Source organism: Mus caroli, chromosome 12, assembly GCF_900094665.2.
Source record: "Mus caroli chromosome 12, CAROLI_EIJ_v1.1, whole genome shotgun sequence".
Taxonomy (NCBI): Eukaryota; Metazoa; Chordata; class Mammalia; order Rodentia; family Muridae; genus Mus; species Mus caroli.
Window position 1 is genome coordinate 94,524,839 of NC_034581.1, and position 24,627 is coordinate 94,549,465.

Genomic DNA, 24,627 nt, shown 5'->3' on the forward strand with positions numbered 1-24,627 from the left:
ATCAGCTCCCTTGGAGAGCAGCTGTGTGAAAGTATTGGGCCACTTCTGTGTGGTTTTGGTGGGAAGAACTACAGGGGAATTAGGGAAAGACAGAGACAGCAAATATAGTGTGGGGTCAGACTCAACCATTCATTGCCTCTTACAGCTCCTGGCAACAGCCCTTTGAGGCTGAACCCTTAATCTGGATTTGCCCTAGAACAACCTCTAGTCCTAGAGTCTTGAAGTCACGTTGTTTTTGTAATCTACCTGTGTCATACTATATTGTATCTTTTGGGTTTAGATATGGTTATTTCCCATTTGTGAGTGGAAAGGAATTGATGAGATGGAAGATGTAATGTTTTATCACTGTTTTGGCTTAGCCTTTTGAGGCTAATGTTAAATGTGTTACATATTCTAGGCACCAGAAAGTATAGGGTATGAAAATATCTCAAACCACTACAGAATGTTCACTATAAAAAAAGAGTTTGCTTACTTAAAATAAACTTGCATATATATTTTTCATGGTATAGATAGCTTTTGAGTCTTAATTCTGCTAAAGAGCTCAACTGATAAGGGCATGGTTTTGCATAAAGAGATAGCATTCAGAAATAATTCTGTGATGGGAGTTGTTGGATCAGGGTGATCAGATCTGTTTCCTCCTGCCAGCAATCACTCCATCGCCAATTAAAGAGAGTGGCAAGAATTTCCCTCTTGCTTTGAGCCAATCAGAACAGAGGCATTGTTGCAATGAAAGCCCCTGACTGCTAACCCTTTTTTCCATTCCAGAATATGGTTGAGCCCTTTGTACCCGAGAATTGACCAGGGAAGCCACACATCTGGAGAGTCAAGCACCCGTTTCAAAGCTGACCTCACCAGTTATCTGAAGGCGTATAACGCTCCCCCGCTGCAGGAGTGGATAGACATCATCCAAGAGCATGACCTCTCTGAGACCAAGTGCGTGTCCCCTTCCAGTATGGGGCCCAAAAGGGACTCCTGACTCAAGCCACACAAGCCTGGGAGGCAGAGGCCTTGGGAAGGGGTGGGGTGGTATTCGGCTGTGCTGCATGAGAGGATGAGGGGGTGAGAGTAGATCTGTTCACACTGTGTCTCATGGTTCATGGGCATCAAGGGGTAGTGGGCCTTAAGCCTCCACTGGAGCGACTGGGGAGTTGCTGGGTTCTTGGCCTGGACCCTTAGTGCAGGTGTCCTGCTTTTAACTGGCTTAGCTAAAAGTGAACTTCACAGTAGCAGTTACTATGGAGGAGGCCTGGCCCTAACGTGGATTGGCTCCTTGACCTCTCCTGTTATCTTAGTTTTTATCTGTATTGTAGGCTTGGGGTGTCAAAGCACAACTCGCATGTCATTTACTGTGTCTTACTTTATTTAGTGTTTACCTCATTGGTTCAACCCCTGGACGCTTTCAAGGAAGTCACAGAGATAACTGGGGACATTTTAGGCTTAGAAAGGTAATACAATTTTGCAGTTTTTAATGTTTATTCTTTCTCCCTTTTAATTTATGATGGATCCCATCCCCAGATTCAAATCTCAACTTGCCGTAAACAAGCCTTGTGTTCTTGACTTGTTCTTCAGCCTGCCTCTTGCCGTCTGTAAAATGGACAAAATGTTATCTAGTAGTGAATATAAACTAGAGTGTTCTGTAAGCAGGGGAACTTGGGACTAAGGGTGTCCAGCATCCGTCCTGCAGGTTCAGCAGCATCTGCACATGACGGGGCTTTTGTCGGATCTCGGCGTTTCTCAGGAGCTGAGCCCACAGTAGACTGGGTCTGAGAGTGGCCAGTTCAGTTCTGTTTCCTACAGCACGATACAGCTTGGGGAAACTGAGAAATATGTGCATGTGTGCACATGTACATGCGTGTGTGCGTGTGTAAATATGAACGCCTAAGCTGTAGGAAGGAAGGCAGTGCATACTAAAGTAAACGAAGCATCAGTTTGACTCTGAGTCCCACTGGGGCAGCAGCTGTCCCCAGTCCTCTCGCTGTCTGCGGCCTCTGGGTAGTGCATAAGTGAATAAAAATGTCCAAGGACTCGCTCTCTTATTCCTCAGTTTGCCCAAGTGTCAAGGCAGGAACTGCAGATCAACCTTCTGCGGTGCTATAGGGGCTCATGACCGTCTGTAACCATCCCTTCCATGTTAGCCAGGCACACTGGAGGCCAAGGGTTTCAGCTGTGTTCCCACCTGCTTCCTTGGGCCCTTGCTCATGTTAGGCCAGTGTAGCTATCCCCACTGTGAGGCTACACCCCAGCTCTGGAGTGCAGTGCCAAGCCGGGAGCCATAAGCTTTTCTCAGAAGGAGTGAGCCAGAACGCACAGTGGTCTTGTCCTGTTGGTTTATGTGATATATATTAGACGATTGTGATTTTAGGGTGGGTTCATCTTGATATTTCTGCTAAGATAGGTCTTTAAAAACGATTTATTTTGCTTTTGTTTTTAATGCAAATGAAAGACTTTTGGACAGAGACTTTTCCTGTCCACATAGTGGGCTAATACATACTTTTAGTATTTAAAAAATAGTCTTCAAAGAAGAAAACATAGTTTCTGCAGACATGACATGAATGGCTAGTCCGTTCAGAGTTTCCTTGTAGGTTAGACATCCTGAAGGACTGTCCATGTTGTGGGCACTCGGGCATCTCAGGCATTATTGTTAACACTGTGACTGTTGTGCTTGCTTTTCTCCTGGAGCAGCTTCTGCAAGCGCATGCCCCGTCCGCACCCAAGGGCGAGTGCTGGCCCATCGTGGGCCAGTTCTCAAGCATCGGCTCCCTGGGGCCCGATGAGTCCAAGTGGCTGTGCTCAGAGTTTAAAGACAGCTTGCTGGCCCTGAGAGAGGAAGGCCGAGCTCCGGGCAAGAGTGCCGTGCCTCTTCATCTGGTGAGCCCTCTTGCTCTAAGACACAGCCTTCCTTGTCATCGATCATAGTGGGGGAGGGGTGGGGGGAGGGGCGGGGGAGGGTGGGGTCGTTCAGGAACCTCGAGCAGCCCCTCGAGGTTCACTTGTGTGCTTTTCTGTTCTTTCAAGTTGTCAAGCTAAGGGAAGAAATGCCAGGTGCACCACTCAGCAGAACTTTAAGCTCCGCTAGTTATCTAGAGACGTATAAGTTAATGATTGATTTTGCATTTAATTTGATATTAATTTGGCATGTCAGAAGGGAAAAACATTTAAATTAAAGTGTAATTCTGCATCAGTTATTTATATTTTCCAGGAGCTTAGTGGCCAGTTTAGTTATTTTTTTCAGTAAGATGGGGATTTTCTTTTAAGATATGGTTTCTTAAGGTTTTTTTGGTTTAACATCTTTCGTTAAAATTTCCATTTTCTTAAAAACTAGTCGACATTCCTTTCTTTCAACATGATTCATGCCAAGTTTTCTTGTTTTTGTCTTGTCTTGCTTATTTTTAGATCTATCCCTCTGTGGAAAACGTGCGGACCAGCTTAGAAGGATACCCTGGTAACTGCGGGGACTTGGTGGCGGTTTCTCTGTGTAGTCCCAGAATGCCTTGGGGCATGTTTTGTTTTGTTTTGTTTTGTTTTCACTGGAATTGGTTAGAAATGTAGGATGGTTTTCTATTATTCAGATGAAGCTAATGAAACCAGGATTGTAGAACTCTGCAGTGTTCCTGAGAAGAGCAGTCTGGACACCCAGTTTCACCCTCATAGCAACCGTGTGCGGTGGTTTGCCTAAGTTTTACTACTAAGGCATCTAGCAGGTCGGGTGTCAAGACAAGATCTCCAACTAGCGTGAGCTCCTCTGGCGCCCACTGCTGCCTTGTCAGCGTGGATAGCATCCGCTGCCTATGTCTGAGGTTCTACTTAGTCCTTCCAAATCCCCTCCCGGCACAGCCACGTTTAAGGCCTAGAGTTGGTGATTACACTGACCTTTGTCTAGCTCAGTTGATATGTCAGTTTTCAGACTTATTTTCTAAAAATCTCTCAACCTTATTCTTCATTTCTCTTTTTCTACTGCTGCGCACTGAACTTTTAAACGGAGGCACCCTCCATAATGCCGTCAGGTTATTAACAAAAGCCCAAGAGGGTACGCCTCTGGAAGAAACCAAGTCTGATTGGCATTCATTGTCGGCTGGCAGTGGAATGCACCGAATTATGACTAATTTTTCCCATTTATTGCATATGAAATTAGATGTGACCTTGCCAAAATAATCTCAATGAAGTTCAGAGTATATTTGCTGTTCAGTGCTTTTTAATGGCAAAATAAAATTATTTCACTTTGACTCTGGGACATAGGTAGTGTTTTCTTCCTGTACTTCTAATAGGCTAGAGCTTTTCAAAGTGCACTTTTAATGAGAGAGAATGTGGCATTCTCAATGCAGCAATTTTATAAGTGGTTCTAAAATAGAATATGTTTTTAGCTGTTTGCAGTAGGAGACAGGACATACTTTATTGGGCATTGGAGTTGTGTAAAGCCCTCTCTGCACATAGTTTACTGTGGGGAAGGTCCAAGGTGTGTTTGGAAAGTCACTGATGAATCTACAATGGATTTTTCTTACTTTAAAAAAAAAAAAAGGCAGAAGTGCTTTCTTATCTTCCAGTTCTTAGCCTCCTCTGCCACCTGTCTGGAAATGGCAGAGTGTAAAGGCAACTGGACAGGAGAGAGTTTGTCACTAACTGCGCTCCCAGATGTCCTGCCTGGGACAGAAACCTAGTGATGGTCTTCATACCTGCCTCCGGGGTAAAGCAGGCCCGGGTGCTGTCATTCCCTATGTGCTTAAGTGAGACCTTTTCTTTTCCAGTAGTAAACTGTCCAGAGAAAAGAAGCTCTTGAAGAAAATATACCAAATTTGAGTTCTGGTAGTGTAGGGCCCTTGAAACCAGCTTCTCTGGAGGCTGAGACAGGAGGATCACAAATGCAAGGCCACCCTGACCTCCAGAGTGAGATCCAGGCCGGTTTGGACAAGTTTGTGAGGACAACATACAAAGTAAGAAGAGTGCTGGGGTATAGCTCAGTGGTAGCGTCCTCGCTCACCTGTGTGAGCCGCTTGGCCACGACAGAACCACAGACACAGAGGGAAGGCCGTGTGCCTAATGTGAGCACAGGTGGGTTGTTCAGTGAGCTGTTACCTAAGATGAAGCACCGGAAGCACTTGTTCTTCGTTTATCTCTTATTATTAATAGGGATTCTCTTTTCAATGATGACACCTCAAATCATCTTTTATTCCTTTTGTTTGTTTTCCTCTTTTAAAAGCCGGGGGCTCTCTTCCCTATAGCATCAAGACGGCTGAAAAGCAGAGGTGGCTGCACTCCTACTTCCAGTAAGTAACTGGTTCTCAGCGCTGCTCCTGCCTCCCCGGGACTAAGGCTGTGGTGTCAATCTGCCCATTTAAAAATGTGCTTTATATAATACAGCTATATTCTTTCATCTGCATATGTTAGGGATGGAAATAATTTAAAACAAGGTTTTGAAAATTTTTGGAATAGGTTTTTTACCAGAGTAAAATTTATCTCTGTTGGCAGGCAAAAATAAATAAATAAATAAATAAAAGATGATGTTGGGTGGTTTATGGTTTACATAAGCAGCATTTAGTTCATTTTGCCGAAGCATGAAGTGTAGCCATCCTGACTATGGTGTGTAGGGGTCCGCACTTGCTGAGGGTAGAGCCCAGGCCTCTGCTCCAGGATGAAGATGGTGCATGTTATACCAGCAGAGCTCGGTAGGCGAAGGTGGGCGGGGAAAGAAAGGTTTGTCCTTCCCATCTTCCAGCCGTGGCACTTGCTCATCATGAACATTCTAGACCAACCCCAGAGTCTTCCTTCCATAGAGGCTTTTCAGCTGAGCAGCCTGAAATGAGGGTAGGAGTCTGCTTCTGCAGCCTTCTGCTGAGAGTCCTGTTGGCCTGTGCGTTCCTGTCATAGTCTCCCAACAGCACACTTTGATGTCGGCTCCTTTCAGTTCAGGTTCCTAGATTCACTCAGATGAAGAAAATGGTGGCCCTGTTAATCCTGATTCTGTGCTGGCAAACTGCCTGTTAGCTTGAGGGATTATCCTCTTCTAAGCCAGAATCACTGCCTCACGACAGAGGCCATTATGCCTTGGAACCTTAGTCCTAAAATGTTAGAAATGTAGAATTAATATTTAAAGCCAAAACCAGAGCATTTCTGAGTTATCCTCTTGCCTCTTTAGACTCACCTGTGATGGACAGGCTGCATTCCACTCACTTGGTCTCACTGGAGAAGCTGCTGTGGAGACTCTGCTCAGTAGTGTGCGCTCTAGGGCATGTTAGCTTCCTGCTTCCAAGAGCTCCCAGCCCAGCCAGAGACCTGTGTACACACATGCAGAAAGCACACGGACATGAGTGCAGTGCGCATGTGCATGCATGCGTGTGCTGTATGTGAAAGGACAAAAGTCCACAGGTTTGATGCTTGTGTGGCGACTGCTAAGTTTCCTTGTTTGACATCGTCACTTTTCAGAATGATGATGCGTTGTTCTTCTTCTGTTGTCTGAACAGAGTCCCATCAGCCTCCAGTGACAGACTGCTCCTGCTGTCGCTTTAGATTGGCTGCTGCCTTTCATGCAGTTCCCTCGATAACAATGTTGTCTGTCTCGAGTTATCTTCTCATTTGTGTTTTATGTCTCTTCTGTCATTAGCAAGTGGTCAGCAGAGACATCCGGCCGAAGCAACGCCATGCCACATATTAAGACGTACATGAGGCCCTCGCCAGACTTCAGTAAACTGGCTTGGTTCCTGGTCACAAGGTAAAGGGGCTTTATATGTTTCATGGGAGGTCGTGTGACTTCTGCTCTGAAATAGAGTGGAGTCTTAAAAAGTGTTCTGTGAAGTGTCTTCAGTTTTCAGCCTGCTTCTGTCACTGAGCCTGAAAGGAGGCCTGTGACTAATGTCTCCGGAATGTGTGATGGTTGCCTGGTGGTTTGGTCTCTAGATATCTGTAAGGTTTGAATAAACTCTGTGTTTGCATCTTTTTATATACTGTAATAATAGCTATAACAGTGATTAAGCTAACTGACATTTAGGGTAAATACAGAAGAAACAGGATGCTAAAAATGATATTTTTTTCTTTTATTAGTTTCTCTCTTAGATAATTAAGACTTGAGCAATCAGATCTCTTATGTGCCATCCTAAAAACCATCTTTATTATGGTATAATTCACATATCAAAAAATCTGTGCCTTAAAGTCTACAATTTAACAGTTTAAACATGTTCACAGAATTGTACATCTATCACCACAATCTAATTTTAGAGTATTTTAATCACCCCTAAAAGGAACTCCCTACCCACTGACATTTTGTTTTTCTCTCTCTCTCTCTATTTTTTTTTAAGATAAATTGCTTTGCCCTTTGGAAAGTAGAGCTGGGAACATTAGTACCTCACTCCTAGTCAGAGCCCAACCACTGGGCATCTCTCTGTGACTCAGTAACCTAATTGGTGTCAATCACAGATAACTAAACTATCACAGAGCAAAATTAGTGCTTGCAGAATGAAGGAAGAATAAAAAGAACCGTGTCTGGTTTTGTGGCTAACAGTTGTGCCTGGTTCAGGTGAGAAACACTGACCCAAAGAGATGGCTGATAAACACAGCGCCAGAGGGCATCCTGAAGACTTTTGCAGCCACAGAGCATAGTAGAAAAGCAGACTTTTGAGTTCTCAAAATAAACATTCAGGGTGCATATCTGTCATTTAGCAGCTATGTAAACTTGGGCAATTTATTTAATCTATGTTTATTTCTTAGTTATAAAAAGGAAGAGGTAATGGCTACTTTTGGGGTTCCTGTGATTGTTAAATGAGGTGACAGGCTGGGTACCTGGAATGGAACTGGGTCCTCTATGTGGTGGTGGTGGTACATGATAGAAGTGGCTGTACACAGTGAACAGACATACGTGCAGGCAAAATACTCAAATACGTAATTTGTTTTATTAAGGAATGGCTGATCACTAAGCTACCCTCAATAACCAGCTCTAACCAGCTCTAAGCTTGTGCAGAGGCCAAGTCATCCTCTTTAAAACACCACCTTATTCAACATGTCTTTCTTTTCCTTTATGTAGTTATCCATTTTGTTGAAACAAGTTCTCATGATAGAATTCAGGCTGGCCTTAAACTCATGGTAGCTTGCTCTGTTTCATCTTCCCCAATGCTGGAATTACAGGCAGGAGCCACATACCTGTCTCACTGCACATACTGGTGCATGTGTGTGTGCGTCGTGCATACATATATATTAAATAAGGTCCCACTGTATCTCTGGCAGGCCTGGAACTGGCTATAATACCAGTTGGCCTCAAATGCCCAGAGACCCACCTTCCTCCATCTCCTGAGTGCTGGGATTGAAGGTGGGTGCCGATGTGCTCAACGTGTTTTCCAGGAGGTGTTAAGACACAGACTGCACCATTTCTTCACTCAGGAAGTCTCGCAGCCCTGTGCATAGGCAGGATCCGTGTGAGGTCCTGTGATTCATAGTTATATAGGAACGGCCCATGTTGTTCCTAAGAGCACTAAGTCATGCATTGTTCTTCCTGGGTTTTCACTACCTGCTTGCTGAGAGGGTGAAGTGTCCATCAAGCCCTTATAATCGTCAGATACTGAATATTCTCCCCATTTCAGGCCCTGTCTGTAGCTCATGGAAGGCAAGAAACAAAGTACAAAAGAAGGGGAGGGGAGGGGAGGGGAGGGGAGGTGTCAGCTCAGGCCTGTAGCAGGTGAGGAGCTGCATTTGGAGCTTGTCTGAGGAAACATGTCGGAGAAAGTGGCCTTAGGAGGCCGACTGAGGAAAGCGTACCACACAACAAGGGAAGAGCATACTGGTCAAAGGGAACAACTTGAAAAGGCTCTCAAGCTGGAGACAGTGTGGAAGGTTGAGCTGTTCCTGTGCTGATATGCAGAGCTGAGCCAGCTAACAGGAGGCCCTGAAGTGCGGTGACATCATCTAATGAGTGCCTTGAAAGCTAGGTCAGGCTGCTGAGTGGAGAGTGGGTGTGTAGGGAAGAGTGGATGTGGGCAGCTGAGTTGGGCAGTCTGCAGAGCCTGTGCTGTTTATTGGGAAGAGCGGTAAAGGCAAGCTACCAGGGGTCAGGGAAGACGCTGTGTGCAGCATACTTCCAAATCACCTTCAAGGAAACAAGTTGAAGTAATGAGATACACACCAGTCGGCACAGCCAGACTAGACTGCAGCTCAGCCTCTTAGAACTCATGAGTCACTGAGCCCCAAACACATTTCCTGAAACACAAAGGCAAGGTACAAAAGGATGCTGGCAGTTTGGTGGCGAGATGAGTTATTCAAGCACTTGCCGCCAAGAGCTCAAGAAGTGACACTTCCTTAAGGAAGCTGGAGTCTTAGTAGCAGCCATAACTATGAGTAACAGTCCTTGTTCCTTGTAAGCATGTGAAACAGCAGCTGCTGTTAGTAACACTGGTAATCACCCTTTATGATAGCCCCGTAGTCTATAAACTCAGCGAAGGCAAGAACTGTGCTCACAACAGACCCAGCACAGACCCTCGATCCACGGGGGTGATCACTGCCAGCACGGAGGTCCTAACCAGCACAGAAGAGACAACTGTTGTTTCTGCTCAGCAAGCATATGAAGAAAGGGGCAGGAGAGAGAACTGACCCTGACTAATCGGCCTCACCTGTCCCGAGGTAGCATAGACCTCTCCTACGTGAGAAGTAAAGCTGTACATGGAGGGAGGCAGCTCCACCAGCCACTTGGCAGATAGGTGTTGCCGGATGATGCTGTGGGTACCATCCACTCGGCAGATACATGTAGCCGGATGATGCTATGAGAATAGAGGGAAGGAAGCTAAGTTGAGCTTCTTGCTCTTGTGGAATTGACAGTTAAAGAGACTAAGCAGGTCATACCACATGAATTATTTGATCCTATGGTGCTTTTCTGACTTCTGCACAGGTGGATTCTTCTCCCCATGTCGTCCCTGAACTTGCAATCATCCAGCACTTGACTTCAACATGGCTTCCTCATTCTACTGGGCTTTTACATCTTCAACGTGCCTTTCCCTTCCCTCTAGTTATTTATGTGCTCATTGGCTTCCTCTCTAGGCTCTGACATGAAGCCCATGTCTATCTTGTTCAGCCTATCCCAGCACCTGGCAGGGAGCCTGATCGGTAGATGGAGTTCATCGCTGACATCATTATCAACACTATAGAAATGAGACAGCTACAGGACAGCAAATTTGACTGCAGGGCTAGCTCACTGGGAAAGCCCCTGTATAGAATATGTGATGTCCTGGGCTCCATCCCAAGCACACATCAAAATAAACCCGACGACAGGCATATTTACTGTGAGACCTTTAAGAGGGATTGTTGTCCACAGAGGTGTGAATTTTTGCTGTGGTGGTTGTTGTAACTTTTGGTGAGGTTTTAGTTTGGTTAACTTCAGCTTGATTCTCTCTCGTGCTCATCATTGATACCATAAGGCTGTGTGACTTTTCCTACTTGGAGCAAGCAGAACAGGGTGATGGCCGATGCTGAGGAACACCCAGGAAGTACGCAGTAAGAGGATTTCTCATAGCCAGGCATGGTGGCACATACCTGTAATTCCAGTCCTCCAGGGCTTGAATCTGGGGGTCACCATGAGGTCAAGGCCAGCCTGGGCTATAAGGCAAGACCTGTCTCAAAGAAAAAAACAAAGGAGGTGAGGTTTTTCATATGTTCCATTGCCAACCAAGCCATCTGTCCTGGTTGAAGAGCCATTGATGGTGTACTAATCTTCCTTCTACATTAAAAAAGATTCGTTATCCATTCATTCAGGGCACCGTTCTTAGCTAGTTATCCAGTGCTGCGTCTGTTGATTGAGCGTTTCCTAAATGCCAAGCACTTTGCTAAGTGCTGGCAGTACAATAGTAAACAGCCATTGACCTGGTTCTGGTGTTGGGAGCTACGTAAAAGCAAACAGGCTTGTTCACACAGTCAAAGCAGGGGATGGGGTGGGGGGTGACTATGATAGAGAAAAATAAGACAGAATGGTAATTTAGGTGATATTTATTTGAAGTCTCAGGACCAGATGAAGTTCAGGAAGATCACATGACACATGTGCAATCTGTTAACTTCTCTCTGAGGGTGTCTAGACCAACATCCCATGATAACTGTCTTGGAAGTGGCAGCTTTTGCCACTCAGTAAGATGGAGTTTTGCTGTCTGATTAAATGAATTGAGGAAAGGCTTTTGCAAATCGGCTTACGTTTTGCTTGTAAAGTTGAGGTGCTGTGTCATCCTTACAGTCAGTCAGTAATCACAGAGAAGTTAAACAAGGCACATGGAAGGCCAGCCAGTGGGCTCCATCACTCACTCCACTGTGCATAGGATGGTATGGGCTGGGTAGGTGCCACTTTTTAAACGGGGAGTCAGAGAAGGCCTTGGTGATTGCTTTAACTGAGAACTGGAAGTGAGGTAGGTTCCCTGTTCATGGATAGCTGGAGGAGAGCAAGGCAGGAGTAGGCACAGAAAACAGGCTTGGAGTGTCTGAGAGGCAGCAGGGATTGGGAGAGAGGTCAGAGAGCAGCTTGTGGCCAGCTCCCCACCCTCCACCCCCTTACCCCCTGAGTTTGAGGCAGAAGTTCCTGAGGCTTTACAAGTCACAGGCTCGGGAGACCGTTACACATCAGTGAATTTTTTCACTTGAATTGGCTGGAATCCATATGTGCTTTTAGGAGGTTTATTCAGGGTTGAAGAAAGAGATGGCTCAGTAGCTAACAGCATGTACTGCTCTTGGCAGAGGACCCAAGCACACACATTGGGTGGCTCACAGTCACCTGTAACCACAGCTCCAGGGAGTCAGTGTCCTCTCCTGGACTCTGCGGTACTTGCGTTTGCATCCATGTACCCAGAACCTCCCTCCCATTTATCCCACCACACACAATTAAAACTAAAACTTTTCTTTAAAAAAAAAATGCACTTTATCCATGGAACTTTTTAGAACAAGAGTTTTAATATACTCAACTTGGGCTTATATAAAAATAATGTGTTTCTCGACAGCTATTGGTATTGACTCAAAATATTCAATACTGTGTATAGAATTGATAAAAATGATAATCTTATAAAAGATTATCAGGATCTCAAAAGATCTGAGTTTCAAATCTACAAATCTATATCACCATAGAAGTGTGGTTTGCTGTGGTATTTACTGCCCATAGCTTTTGACCTCTTACTTCCCACCCACTCCAGCTATACATGAGGCCTTGAGGCTTTTGTTTTCTACAAAACAAAGAGTTTTAGACTCAAGCTGTACATTCCTTCCTCCCACCTTTAAAAGAATAGTAATTTATGTGTATGGGTATTTGCCTGAATGTCTGTTTTGTGTAACACATGCATGCAGTACCTTTGGAGGCCAGATGAGGGCATTTGGGTTTCCTGGAACTGGAATGAGAGGGCTGTGAGCCACCATGTAGGTGCAAGGTTGCAAGGTCCAACCTGGGTTCTCTGGAAGAGCAGCCAGTGCTCTTCGCTGCTAAGCCATCTTTCCAGCCCCCGCCCCCCCTTTAAAAATGTATTTAGTCTGAGATAGAGTCTTACTAAGTTATCAGTCCTCTTGTCTCAACCTCGTAAGTAGCTAGGGCTAAAGGGGCATGCCGCCATGCCTGGGTCAGCCTGGGCTGTTGAGGCAATCATATGATAAACACAGGTATATGAAACAGCTGTAGTTCCACACAGCATATCGCTTTAGGTTTCTTTGTTTGTTTTTATTTGTTTAATGAGCAGTATGCTCCAAGGGTAAAAGTATACTATAGTAAGTAAATATACCAGTAACGTGCTCAGTTGTTACCATTGTCAATAATTGTCTACACCTTATCATTGTATGTACTAGAAACCTTATATAGCTGACAGTGTACTGGGCTCATTTAGACCAGCATCACCATCAACTTCACCATGACTATAATACATGATGTCTTTATGTATGCGAAATGCCATTGTGTGGTATATCACTGGATTTGAATAAGAACCCTTTAAAAACTACTTCCTTCTTCACGTTGTTAAATGTGAAGAATACACAATAAAAGGGCATAGACAGAGTGCCCACTAGCCCTCTTTCTACGCCTTAGCCACTATACTCTCCAAATTGAAACCATTACCATTAGCCGCCAGGGTACTTAGTAGCTTCAAGTGCGATGCCCTGTTCAAGCCTCGCACCCTCAGAATGTGATATTACCTGACCATATTATTTGAAGAAATAATATGAGACAAGATGCAAAGATCAGAGTCCTAGCTGGGTGCCATTCACCAGCCTTGCCGTTTACATTTGGGGAAAACCCATTTATAACACGGGCGTTTTATCTGATTTAATAGAATGTTCTGAGGATAGTGATAGAAAAATTATGAGGATGTTGCCCGTTAAGCTATACAATGCATTTAATATTAGTTTGTTAGGCTTCTTTAGATTCGTGAAATCAGGTCTAAAGTCTTTGTCTGGTTTGCATATATGGCACATTAACATACATTCAGTATGTGGCTTAAAGACTTGTCTGTGGGGACTAGCAGAGGACCAGAGCTCAAATCTCAGGGCCTGACTCAGATTGCTCACAATTGCTGTTAACTCTAGTTCTAGGGGATCCAACACTGTCTTCTTGCTTCCATGGATTTCTCCATATGCATAACATACACACAAGCATGTCTGCAACACACACACACACATCATCATCATCATCTTTAAAGACTTGTCTAAAACTACATTTAAAAAAAACCTCAGTTTGAGGCTAATTTGATAATCGATAAGAATTACCCAACTTCAAGACAAGTACTTTCTGCATGCCTTTAATCTCAGTACTCAGGAGGCAGAGGCAAGCAGATCTCTGAGTTCAGGTCCAGCCTGATCTGCAGAACTACACAGAGAAATCCTGTATCAAACAAGCAAGCAATCAAACAAACAGAAGACAAATACTTTCGACCAAGTATCTGTATTTCAGAAACTTAAAAGCTGGCAGTTTAGTTTATAGCTAGTTTGACACTAGCTGTCTATTTTCTCTTTTGTCTGGCTGTTTGCTTCTATGACAGGTTCTTTATGGTCTTAATAAGATTTTCTTTCCATCTGTTCTGATCCGACCATGAAATCATCCCTTGTGCCATGAGCATCCTGTTGTTAATGGAAATTACCAGTACATGATGACAAATACAGTCACCACATTTTCACTGCAGCATCAAGTAAGCAAGAAGCTGGGCTTTAGGAAGAAACCTTGACTAAGGAGATTGGGCCTTAGTGTAGCTGGCAAACCTGATGAGAACAATTATGGAAGCTATGCATTGTGGGAGGCAAGAAATAAGGTGGTTACTGACACTGGCTGGAGCACTGTTATGGTTGCCTAGCAACTGACAGGCCCTGTTTGATAGAGATTGAGCAGAAATGTTGGTGCTGCCACTCAGAGAAAACGAGACGAGTGCTTGACTACAAAATCGCTGTTGGCTTTTCAGAGACTCACAAAAGGCATCCTCCTCGGCTACAGTGCTGTTCTGTTCTTCTCCTCCCTGCTGTCTGATCCTTAGAGTGTGAAACACCGGGCTTTTGTCCCTTCCTTTGTCTGTGGTTTTGGGAGGAAATCAAATTGGATCACACAAAAGAACACTTGTAGATGCTATTGAGTAGACTTGGTTGCCTGGTGCTCCCAAGATAACCAGGATTCTTTGGTATGCCTCACATACTTTGTTACAAATAATGTTATCAGCCCTACAGTCTGCAAGTGATTCTCTTTGTACTTTAGAGATGATTCAGGGCCACAGACCACCTTCGCTTTCTTGCATTCTGGTACAAGCAGAGCAAAGACGGCATTTCTTTGTTTATGCCCGTGTGAGCCAGCCTCCAGAAACATTATCCCTGGTGAGAAAATGTTTGAGGCTGTCCCCTAGGGCCTGGAGGCCCTTTGTGTGCTGACACTCCTAGTCATGAGGTATACCGCTGGCTTGAGATGGGATGCTATATGTAGTCCCCCACCAAGGACTGGCCTCCAGAGAAAACCCATATAGATTAGCTGTGCCTTATACATCATATGTATGTATTCTATGTGCCAAATGATCCAGTGTGAGAGAGACCTGAAATTCAGGCCCAGATCATCCATCATAGATATTTTGTGCTTAAACCTTGGTTATGGATGATAAATAAGACAGGTGTGGCCCTTACCCCAAGGAGCTTGGAGACTAGTCAGTGTCATCACACTGACTTCTTAGTGTCTAGAACGGCACTGCTGGGCTGAAGCACTGGGAAGAGCTCACAGACCCCTTGCCTGATGAAGCGGCAGCTGCCCAGCCTCCCTCCTCCCTACTGTTCCTGCTCCTACTGGGCGAGACCTCAGTGATCTCCCTCCAGGCCCACTACCAGGTGTGCCCTGGCTTCCCACACAGCTTGATTTTAGTTTCTGGCCCAACCAGACACAAGTCTGTAATCCCAGCTACTTAGGAGGCTAAGGCAGGAAGATTACAGGTTCACAGCCAATCTGGGCTATGTAGTGAAACCTGTCTCAAAATAAAAAATGAAAAGAAGGGTGGGGATATAGTTCAGTGCCTTACATATGTGAGACCCTCGGTTTAACCTCCAGTACCACGCCCCCTCAAAGTTTTCCCCCATAGCTGTAGCTTATGGCCTCTGCTGAGCAAGTGAGGCTGCCATGCAGTCACTGGGCCTGCAGGGAAACAGCACATCAGAATAGTGAATACACAGAGCAGCGAAACCACACCCTGCATATCCAGGAAGCAGAGAGGGAGGCAGAGAGACTAGAGCCTCAGAATCTCCTTCAAGGGCCTGCATCCAATGACCTAAAGACCTCAGACAAGGCCACCTCCCAAATCTTCAGCTCATGGACATTTGGGGCACACGTGGCCAAATCTTACTGCTCATCACATCCTCTCCTGGAGCTGCATGCAGTGTTGCCCTGTGAGAGTGAGCTCTGTCTCCACTACCCCATGGACGCACCTAACTGCCATAGCATAGGCACACACACACACACACACACACACACACACACACACACACACACACAGCGCCTGATCAAGCTATCAGTAGTCACAGATCAGCCATCAATATCCCATCCCAAGGCCCATACACCCAGCATGCTATTCCTAGTAGTGTGCTCGCAAATGACAGAAGACATGAGTAAAAGACTGACCAATCATAGGACACTTAACAGTGTTGGACAAGAGAACCAGATGACAGGCTGGGGTGCCATTTGCTCTTGCATGATGTGGCTGACTTTGGTATGAACAGACTGGGTGTTTAGAAGCCAGGGAATTTCAAATACTCAAGAAATGTCAGCTGCCAGGATGTGACTAGAAAATAGGCACTGAATGAGCATGCAGAGGTGTTTTTAGGAGCACTCTGAAGTTCTTGGCATCATACCCCAACAAAGCCTGGCACAGGACACATACCCAGTAGACAACTTGTTGAATATATGAACAGAGGCATGACACACAAAACACCTGTCAGGCAGCAGTGAGTAAGACCCCTCCCCCCCCCGAAAGTGGGAGCCAAAATAGTGTTTCTCTCTGTAAGTCAATTAGTTGTCTTGGGTCTTTTGTTACTCTGATGAATGAAATAGGCTTCAGCAATATGCTTTAGGTAGAGGAAGGTCCTGAGTCATGGGGGCAGGGAGGAAATGAGCTGGCACAGAGCATCGTATAGGAAGGAGTGTGGAAGAACCTAGAAAGTTGTTGGGACCAGCTTTGGGGGCAAGCAACAGATTTTAGACTTTCTGGTTAGGGATCACTTAAGGCTTTCAAACAAGAGAGCCAGGTGATCCACAGGGCTTCCTTAATATTACTGAGAGTGTCTGGTATTCAGATCTATTGTAACTGCCATATTTGTGGTAAATTTCACTGCCGGCTTTCTGAGATCTCCCTGGCCTCTATTACACCTATCTGGATTTAGAAACAAGTGTAGGGAATAGTCTGCCCATCTCCTAGATGGTTGAGCTGGATCTTGGATCAGCTCTTTGTTTCCTCTACATTATACTGTTTTTCGGGAGTCCATCTGGGGATGGACTACGAGAACAGAACGTGAAGACAGGAAGCCCTCCTGAAACACGGATATAGACTTCTAAACATGGGACCATGCATGACAGTGGAGTGTGGAGCCTAGGACTGAGGGTCAGAGTGGTAGCAGGCTAATATGATGTGATTACAAACTTTGTCAGGCTCTGAGCTGGTTATAAGCCCCAACCGAGAAGGCTGTTCCTCAAGCTGTCTCAGTGGATGTCGTAGCAAGCTAGTAATCTCTCTCAATAATTGTTGGCACTATTCTTTGTAAAGCTCCAGCGGACTGTGCCACTATGAGACCTAAGGAAATGAAGCCAAGGTACCAGGCTTCATAAACCCAGGGGCATCAAAGGGTGTTAGGTCTGAGAGGTAAATTTACCCAGTGCTGGCCATTGGTCCTGTTGGTCTTCCATGGATAAATAAACAGCCTACCTTCAGCAGCCAACAGAGATAGTCCCTGCTGCTCTCTGCCTCTTTCCCTCTGTCCACTCAAGGGGTCAGGCTCAGCCTGTGCTGTTCACACTATCTTCTGTGGAGCCCTTAAGTGCTGAAAACTCCTTTTCAAGGCCACGACAGCAAACAAAGGGAGAAGAACACAGGCAATCCCTGCTTCTTCTTTAGACACCAGTCCTTTGTTTGTTAAAAGGTTTCCTGTGAACAAAGAATCCTTCTGGCTTAAAAAAAGAAGAAGAAGAAGAAACTTTGAAAGTATAATTAAAATATTTCATTTTCCAGGACCCACCCTAATAAAATTTCATAGTTCTATAAAGGAATGAAACTTCTATTCTTTCCTCTGTGCCTTGCTTCCTGGTTGCCTGGTCTCCTTTGCCTGGGTGATTTCATCAGTCCTCCATCCTAACCAATGAGAATCCAGACGGTGGTGAATCCAGATGCGCTCTTTACAGCTTCTCATACTTGTAGCTCTCCCACCAGGAGAGGCCTACCAAAACAGCGGTGCGTTTCGGCAGATGCCAAACCACTGAGCAGCGTTTGGTTATCACACTGGCTGTGACCCGGTACTCTTAACATTCTGTGATTTGTGCCTTAATACTTGAAAGGCAGTTTTTAAAAGGAGCCATACCGTTAGTCTGGAGCAGTCAGTAAAGTTGTCTTTTTGTTACACGTATTTACTTGTCTTTACATGTGTGTGGTCAGAGGATAACTTACGGGAGTCCGTTCTCTCCTACCGTGTGGATCCCGGGGGTCACACTCGGATAGTCAGCCTTCCTGGCAAGTACCAAGACCCACTGAGCCATCTCACCAGCACCAATTGTCTTACTAATTTGGTCTTCTGTTTTTAGGTTGGTTGGTTGGTTGGTTGGTTGGTTGGTTGGTTGAGTTAAATTGAAGGCCTGTGTTTGCTAGGTAAGCACTCTCTCACTGAACTGTGTCCTCATGTATACAGGAACTTTGACCATAAGTCTTTTCATTTTGAGTCCTTGATGCTGATATGGTAGCCTCTGAAGTCCTTATAATTGCACCTGTAGGATCAAGGATAGATATTCCATTTAAAGACAGGAGTGGTGTGCCCATGGAATGCCAGAACTTCCTATTGGAGTTTACTGCATGTATGAGGCACTGTGCTAGGGGGCCATGGTTTGCCTGTGACTGGGGGGACAAGGTGGGGTCTTCAAGTAGATTGATGAGACTCTACTGGGTGACTTGTCAGAACGTGGACTTGCAGCCCACACGAGAGCAGCGTTCCTGCAGCGCTATGCTCGCACTTGTCTGACTGGAAACAGGTAAGGGTGCCGCTCTTCATTTGTCCTTTTCTGCTGGAATTCCTTTGTTACTGCATCATATAAGCAACAAGAACTTCTAAGCACAGGTGCTCCTCTTTTTTTAGCTAATTTCTTAAGATTGTCCAACATGTACAAATTTAATTTAGTCCTCACCATGCTATTATTATATAGCGAGTACCTTATCACCTTCTGTAAGAGCAGCAGGGGACTTCCATGTGTGTCCTATCTTATAACTTGTCTATGTTTCTGCCTTGGGGACTTGTGTTGTGGTTGTGGCACCAGTGATGCAGCCTGGTGAGTGATGTGTAGACCCATCTCTACCAGAACTTTACAACCAGGAAGTCTGGGAAATCTGCTTCCAGAGCATGCTGTCACTTAATGAGTCACCCCAGAGGAAAGGGTCAGAGTCACTGCCCACGAACTTACAGAGAATTGATGTTGGCAAGCACCGTTTATTAAGTACCATTCACGTGCTGGGATTTTACACACCTTATGTGGAAGACCCTTATACCAGTGATCCGAGGCAGACATCACTGTATTTCCTGCTGGGGAAGCTGAGGATCAGCAGGATAGCACTAACTGTGGTCAGAGTTCACGTGATTCAAGTTCTGTGTATGCCAGTCCTCTATCTTCCTTTGCATTTTTTGTGTTTAGCTCTGCAGACTTTTTCTCTAAATTTTGACTTAGGATGTTTAAGTCCTCTATCTACAATCTTGGTCTTAATCAGTTGTATCTTCTCAGCTGTGTGAATCAGCCCCTTTTCCTGAATCAAGTAGATGTTCCCGACAAATTCAGAATTCTGTGTTAGGAAAGATCTGGGGGCTGGAGCAGCAGCCGACAGCTTCTGAAAGAGACGAGCTCACGGGGGAGGAAAGGACTCGGGCTTAAAAGGTGTGGGCAGAAGGACAGAGAGGATGTTTGTGATCTGTGGGGGTGTCAGAAGCAGAAGAATCAAGGCAGCAACAGGGAACACTGCTGAAAAGCATGGGCCCAGCCTTTCTGGAGGGTCTTGGATGCCAGGCTCTGGTATTTATTTGAGGCTTTGCTTGAAAGGATATTTTCTGAGAACTATAGGATCTGAGAATCAGTACAGGATGAGAAACCTGAGGCAGAGAGAGACATTTGGAGCTCTGTTCTAGGATAGAGAGACCCAGGCTGGGGCCCTTATTGGAAACATGCTATAGGCTACATTAGAAAGCTGGCTAAAAATGTTAACCTATGAAGCCCATAGGTTCATAATGCCTGAGGTATTGGGGTATGACCAAATGAGACTGAACCAGAAGGGAATTAGTCTGAAACATGGAGGAACAGATAGGCAACCAGCCTTTAAATACTGGGGGCCAGGTATGCTGGCATATGCCTTTAATCCCAATACTCAGAAGGCAGAGGCAGAGAATATGTGAGTTCTAGGCCAGCCAGTATCACATAGTGAGACCTTCTCTTTAAAAAACAAACAAAAACAAAAACAAAAAAAAAAAAAACCTCCTAAACACTGGGGGAATCTCTAGAATTCTTCTCTAGAGCCTTCAGGGGGGATTTAAACACCCCTAAATCAATACCTAGATTTTAGCCCAGTGTGACCCATTTGGAATACCTCATTACCAAGAGCATGATAGTAAATTTGTTATTTGAAGGCACGGACCTTATGGCCATCTGTTAGAGCAATAATGAACCAAAACACATTGCCTGCATTACTCAGACTTTCCATCTCTGTAACAAACAGCTGAGAGAAAAGCTCTCAGGAGGGGTTGTGTGCTTTGGCTTGCCATATCAGAGGTGGCAGGCAGTCCACTCTGCAGTCCTTGGCCCTGCTGTTTCCAGGGCCATGGTGAGGCCAAACATTGTGGTGGGAACATGTGGAAAGGCTCACCACAGGGTGGACCAGGCACAGAAAGAGACATAGAGGAGACAGGAACAGGATGCCCCCAAGGACCTGCCCCTAACAACTGACGTGTTCCAGCCAAGCCTCACCCCCTGACGTATCTATCCCATCCAGGGTAACACCATGAGCCCAGGAAATAGGCTTTGTGGTAAGAGACACTTCATATTCAAATAATCAAAAAAGAAAGACATAATGTTAAAACACGGTTTCACACAATTAAACGGTCACAAGAAAAACTGAGCACCACTCCTAATCAGAGCAGTCCTCGTTGAAAATGTATTCTGTCTATTAGTATGCACAGTTGTCCTAGATAGCATCTAGCAAGTGTTCTCAGTGGCCCGAGAGAACGCTATTGTGTACTTGGGGAGAGAATCTACATAGGGAAAGGTTTTAGAGGGAAATTTGACAATCTCAGAATTCCAACTTATCTGTTCTAAGATACAACATGAATCATTTATAGCGTGAGACCGTCTTTTCCTTCACAGTGAGATTTTTTTTTCCTTTTTTGTGACATTTAATTGCAGTCCATAGAGGGAAACAGAGCCTAAAGGCAGTACACAGAAGCCTAGAGCCAATGCAGAAGAAAAACATTGTGCACTGCCTGCATGTGTTTGCAGAAGATGGGCTCCAAAGGGTGCTAGGGAGCAGACCACAGCAACAATGGCTGAGGGCTGTCCGTCTCTTCTCACTACAGCTGCTCAGTCTGAGCTTTAGCAGTCACTGTCAGCACTGTGACAGTTGTCTGTGCAAGTGTCAGTCCCCACCTCTGCCATTCCCAGGATTGTGGTAGCCCAAGCTTCAGTTTTTAAATCATGTCTTCTCTTTGTGCAGTTGTCGCCTAGACTGCCGAGTAATTAAGATCCAGAGAAGTGCTTCTTCACCCAAGGTGTCCCTGTAACAGCAGTCACCCTGAAGGACACATACATCCTTAACAAAAAGTTAACGGTGAACCTAGTCAGCAGCTCCAACGATGCTCAGGCTGGTGCTGGCCATGGCAGCCACTGCTGTCACCAGTGTTTAGTCTCCAAAAGATTCGTGGAGCAAGGTGTGACCTTGAGGCCATCTTCATGGCGTCCCTTCTCTAGGTGTTTCCAGCAACGTATCATGAGCCTCCCATAAGTGCTCTTGGTATGAGGCTCTCCATGGAAACTAGGAATGTTTCTTTGTGGGTGATAGGGGAGCGTCCCAACTACATGGGCAGAGGGTGGCTTGGAGAATCTGGTCTGGCAGTGTTTGGTCTCAAAGGCTACTCTCCCCCCCCCCGCCCCCGTCCTCACGCATACCCACGCCAGAGACTAGAGCTTAAAGCAGAGGAGGAGAGGAAGGACTTAAGGGATCCCTTAGTTGGGAGTAGGGATAAAACCGTCTGCTCTGGCTTTCCCAGCCTTTGCCTGCCTTTCCTCCCCAGGTGCCTTACATACTATTCCATATGTACCTTATCTAGTCCATAAATACCATACATGCAGTCTCCTGGGATCTCATGTGGATGTTCTTAGAGTTAACGGTATAAGTTTATTCTTCAAAAGTTGATACAGTTTTTTCATACTGTGCACCAAGGTCAATAGTGAGCTGCCCCACCTGAGAAGCTGCGGCAGAGAAATTACCACTAGTAACACTAGTAACATTAGTAGGCATTGCTCTTGGTCGCCTTAGCAGTGTTGACTTGGTGTGTGGTTCAGTTTGGGCTACTGTGTGAGTACCGCTTGTGGCTTCAAAATTACACAGTGTATCTCTCCCAGTCCCGGAAGCTGGAATGACAGGTAGAGATGAGATCGGGTCTCCTTCCAAGGTTGTAGATAACTTCTCCTCATACCTTCACACGGTGGAAGAAGGCCAAGGCAGGTCCTCTCTTATAAAGTCACCATTATCTCATGAGGGCTGTAGGTTTATCACTTCCTGAGACCTTCACATTGGGGGTTAGGATTTCAATGTAAAAATACAGGTATAGTCATTAGCACTCTCGATTGTCTGAATCATATTATCCAGAATTCCTGTCCCTGTATATTTCTCATCAGGATGAACCCCAGAGAGTGTCTTAGGAGTGTTCGGAGGGTGACTGAGAGACAGCTGTCTTTTTATAACACACAGGCTGTTCCTATGTCACCGTGTGCTGGCTTACTCTGTTGACATGAGGTGGGAGCTGAACCTGGTTCCCTACGTAGGTCTTCCAAAGCTCCTCTGACTCCTTGGGCTCACTATGTGTTTATCTAGTTCTGGGATCTACAGTCTGTCTTCTCTACAACACCCACCCGATACCAGAGGCCACACAACCTGACCTGAGTTTTCGAGTTCATGGCTTTAATTGATGCTCGTGTGAAGCTAGCGTGTTGCTTTCACTTTGTCTAACTAACTTTTACCTGCTCTGTGCAATCCCAGCTCCTGTGTCAGCTTACAGAGCAGTATCTCACATAGCCTCACATGTTAACCAGCTCCTCCCATGATCCCAAAAAGTCAGATTTCTTGACAGACGCTTGCACATATATGTTAGATGCAGTCTTCTACCTCTGTAGCCTTGACTTGAGCTTAACTGACACACTGTCCCTCAAAGGTTGCTTTTCCCCTCACTATTACTGTATTAGTACTTTGGGCAGTTTCTAGTGGACAGTAAAACTCGACACACCATGAACCCTACCCTTGTCTACAGCCACACCACCCTAAATGTACCCAAGTTTGTCTGAATCCTGCCCTATAGAGTTGCATCCCTCAAAGAATGACGTAATCCTTCCCTTTTTAATACTCAAGCACCACTCCAGATATAGCAAGAGCAAGGAAGTGGACCTCGTCCTTGGGGAGAAGGCCGCTGGGTCCAGAGGGAGGCAGGAGAGAGCTGGAGGGTCGAGGCAGTGGACAGCGGGCCTGAGTGGAAAGAGCAGCGGGAAAGGCCTTCTGAGTTCCAGGGACACACAGCTCTGCAGGAGCCCTGGGGATCACTTTGCCTTGTAGAAGACACTGGTGGCTTCTCCTGCCTGTCTATCCCACCCACACCCAGAGCAGACAGCGTGAGATTTTGGAACTACATTCCCAGGCATCCTGGCCACCACAGGTGCCAGTGATTCAAGGCATTACTCACAGTGTAAGACATTATTAAAGATGACATTTCAAGGAAGGCTGATCTGTCACCCAGACAACCTACGAGCGTCTTTCAAGTCTCCCAGTGCTCAGGATAGAATTCTGAAGGCTGCAGGTAGTTGGGATTCTGCTAGACAGCAAGTACAAGAGCAGGCTAAGGGGAAGCCATCTTGTTGGGATTCTGCTAGACAGCAAATACAAGAGCAGGCTAAGAGGAAGCCATCTTGCAGTGTCCCTGTGGTCTCCGTTTCTCTGTGGCCTTGTGCCGCACAGAAAGGCTCCCGATCCCCAGGGTGTTCCAACTGCTTGAGAAGGCAGGTACATCCGTAAACGCTCTTTGAGCAAGGTCTCCTGTAGCCCAGGCTGGCCTTGGACTCCTGATCCTGCAGCCCACATCTCCAGAGCTGGGCAGTTACATTCATGTAATGCCAAGCCCTGCTCTTCATCCTCGTCTTTAAAGAGAAATAGGACTTGGGCAAACGGAGTTGTGGGGTTTTTTGTTTTTTGTTTTTAAGGCCATGTGGTAGGTTTAAACTAATTAATCTGATTAACTTCCCTAAAGTTGCACACATTTGTCGGGAATACCGTACACAGTGTACAGTATGACCAAGTCAGAATAAAAACCGTTTCCATCTCTGTAAACACTCATCTCTTCGGGTCTCTCAACTCCTGCCACGTAGCCCTTTTTATAACGTGTAAGACGTTCTCGGTCGTTACAGCTGCTAGGGTGTTGATGGTTTTCCTTGGCGCTCACACAGCCTTCAGATACTACAGTGCAGGTCAGTGCCGACTGGATTCCCCAAGTGAGACCTGCTACTGAAGTGTATGGAGTCTTCAGCAATAGACTTTACCTTCATATTCTGGGAGGTAACCAAGGACAGAAGCAATAGCCTGTATCGTTTGGGGGTTTGCTGGACCTTTCTGACCAACAGCTAGAAGGAAAATATCAGCATTCATCTCTCTCTGCTTCAGAACTATGAGCACAATATTCAGCTGCCATATGATCCTGCAGCCA

General features: G+C 45.6%; 1 protein-coding gene across 1 annotated transcript in view; it reads left to right on the top strand.

Annotated features, from left to right (window-relative positions):
• The window catches only part of Tdp1 (tyrosyl-DNA phosphodiesterase 1), a 68,033-nt gene that overhangs the window by 25,974 nt on the left and 17,432 nt on the right, over positions 1–24,627 (top strand). Inside the window, exons 8-13 of the mRNA XM_021178876.1 lie at positions 766–933; positions 1,367–1,445; positions 2,683–2,868; positions 3,394–3,442; positions 5,195–5,261; positions 6,596–6,703. Coding sequence (XP_021034535.1) covers positions 766–933; positions 1,367–1,445; positions 2,683–2,868; positions 3,394–3,442; positions 5,195–5,261; positions 6,596–6,703 — 657 coding nt within the window. The remainder of the gene's footprint in view (positions 1–765; positions 934–1,366; positions 1,446–2,682; positions 2,869–3,393; positions 3,443–5,194; positions 5,262–6,595; positions 6,704–24,627) is intronic.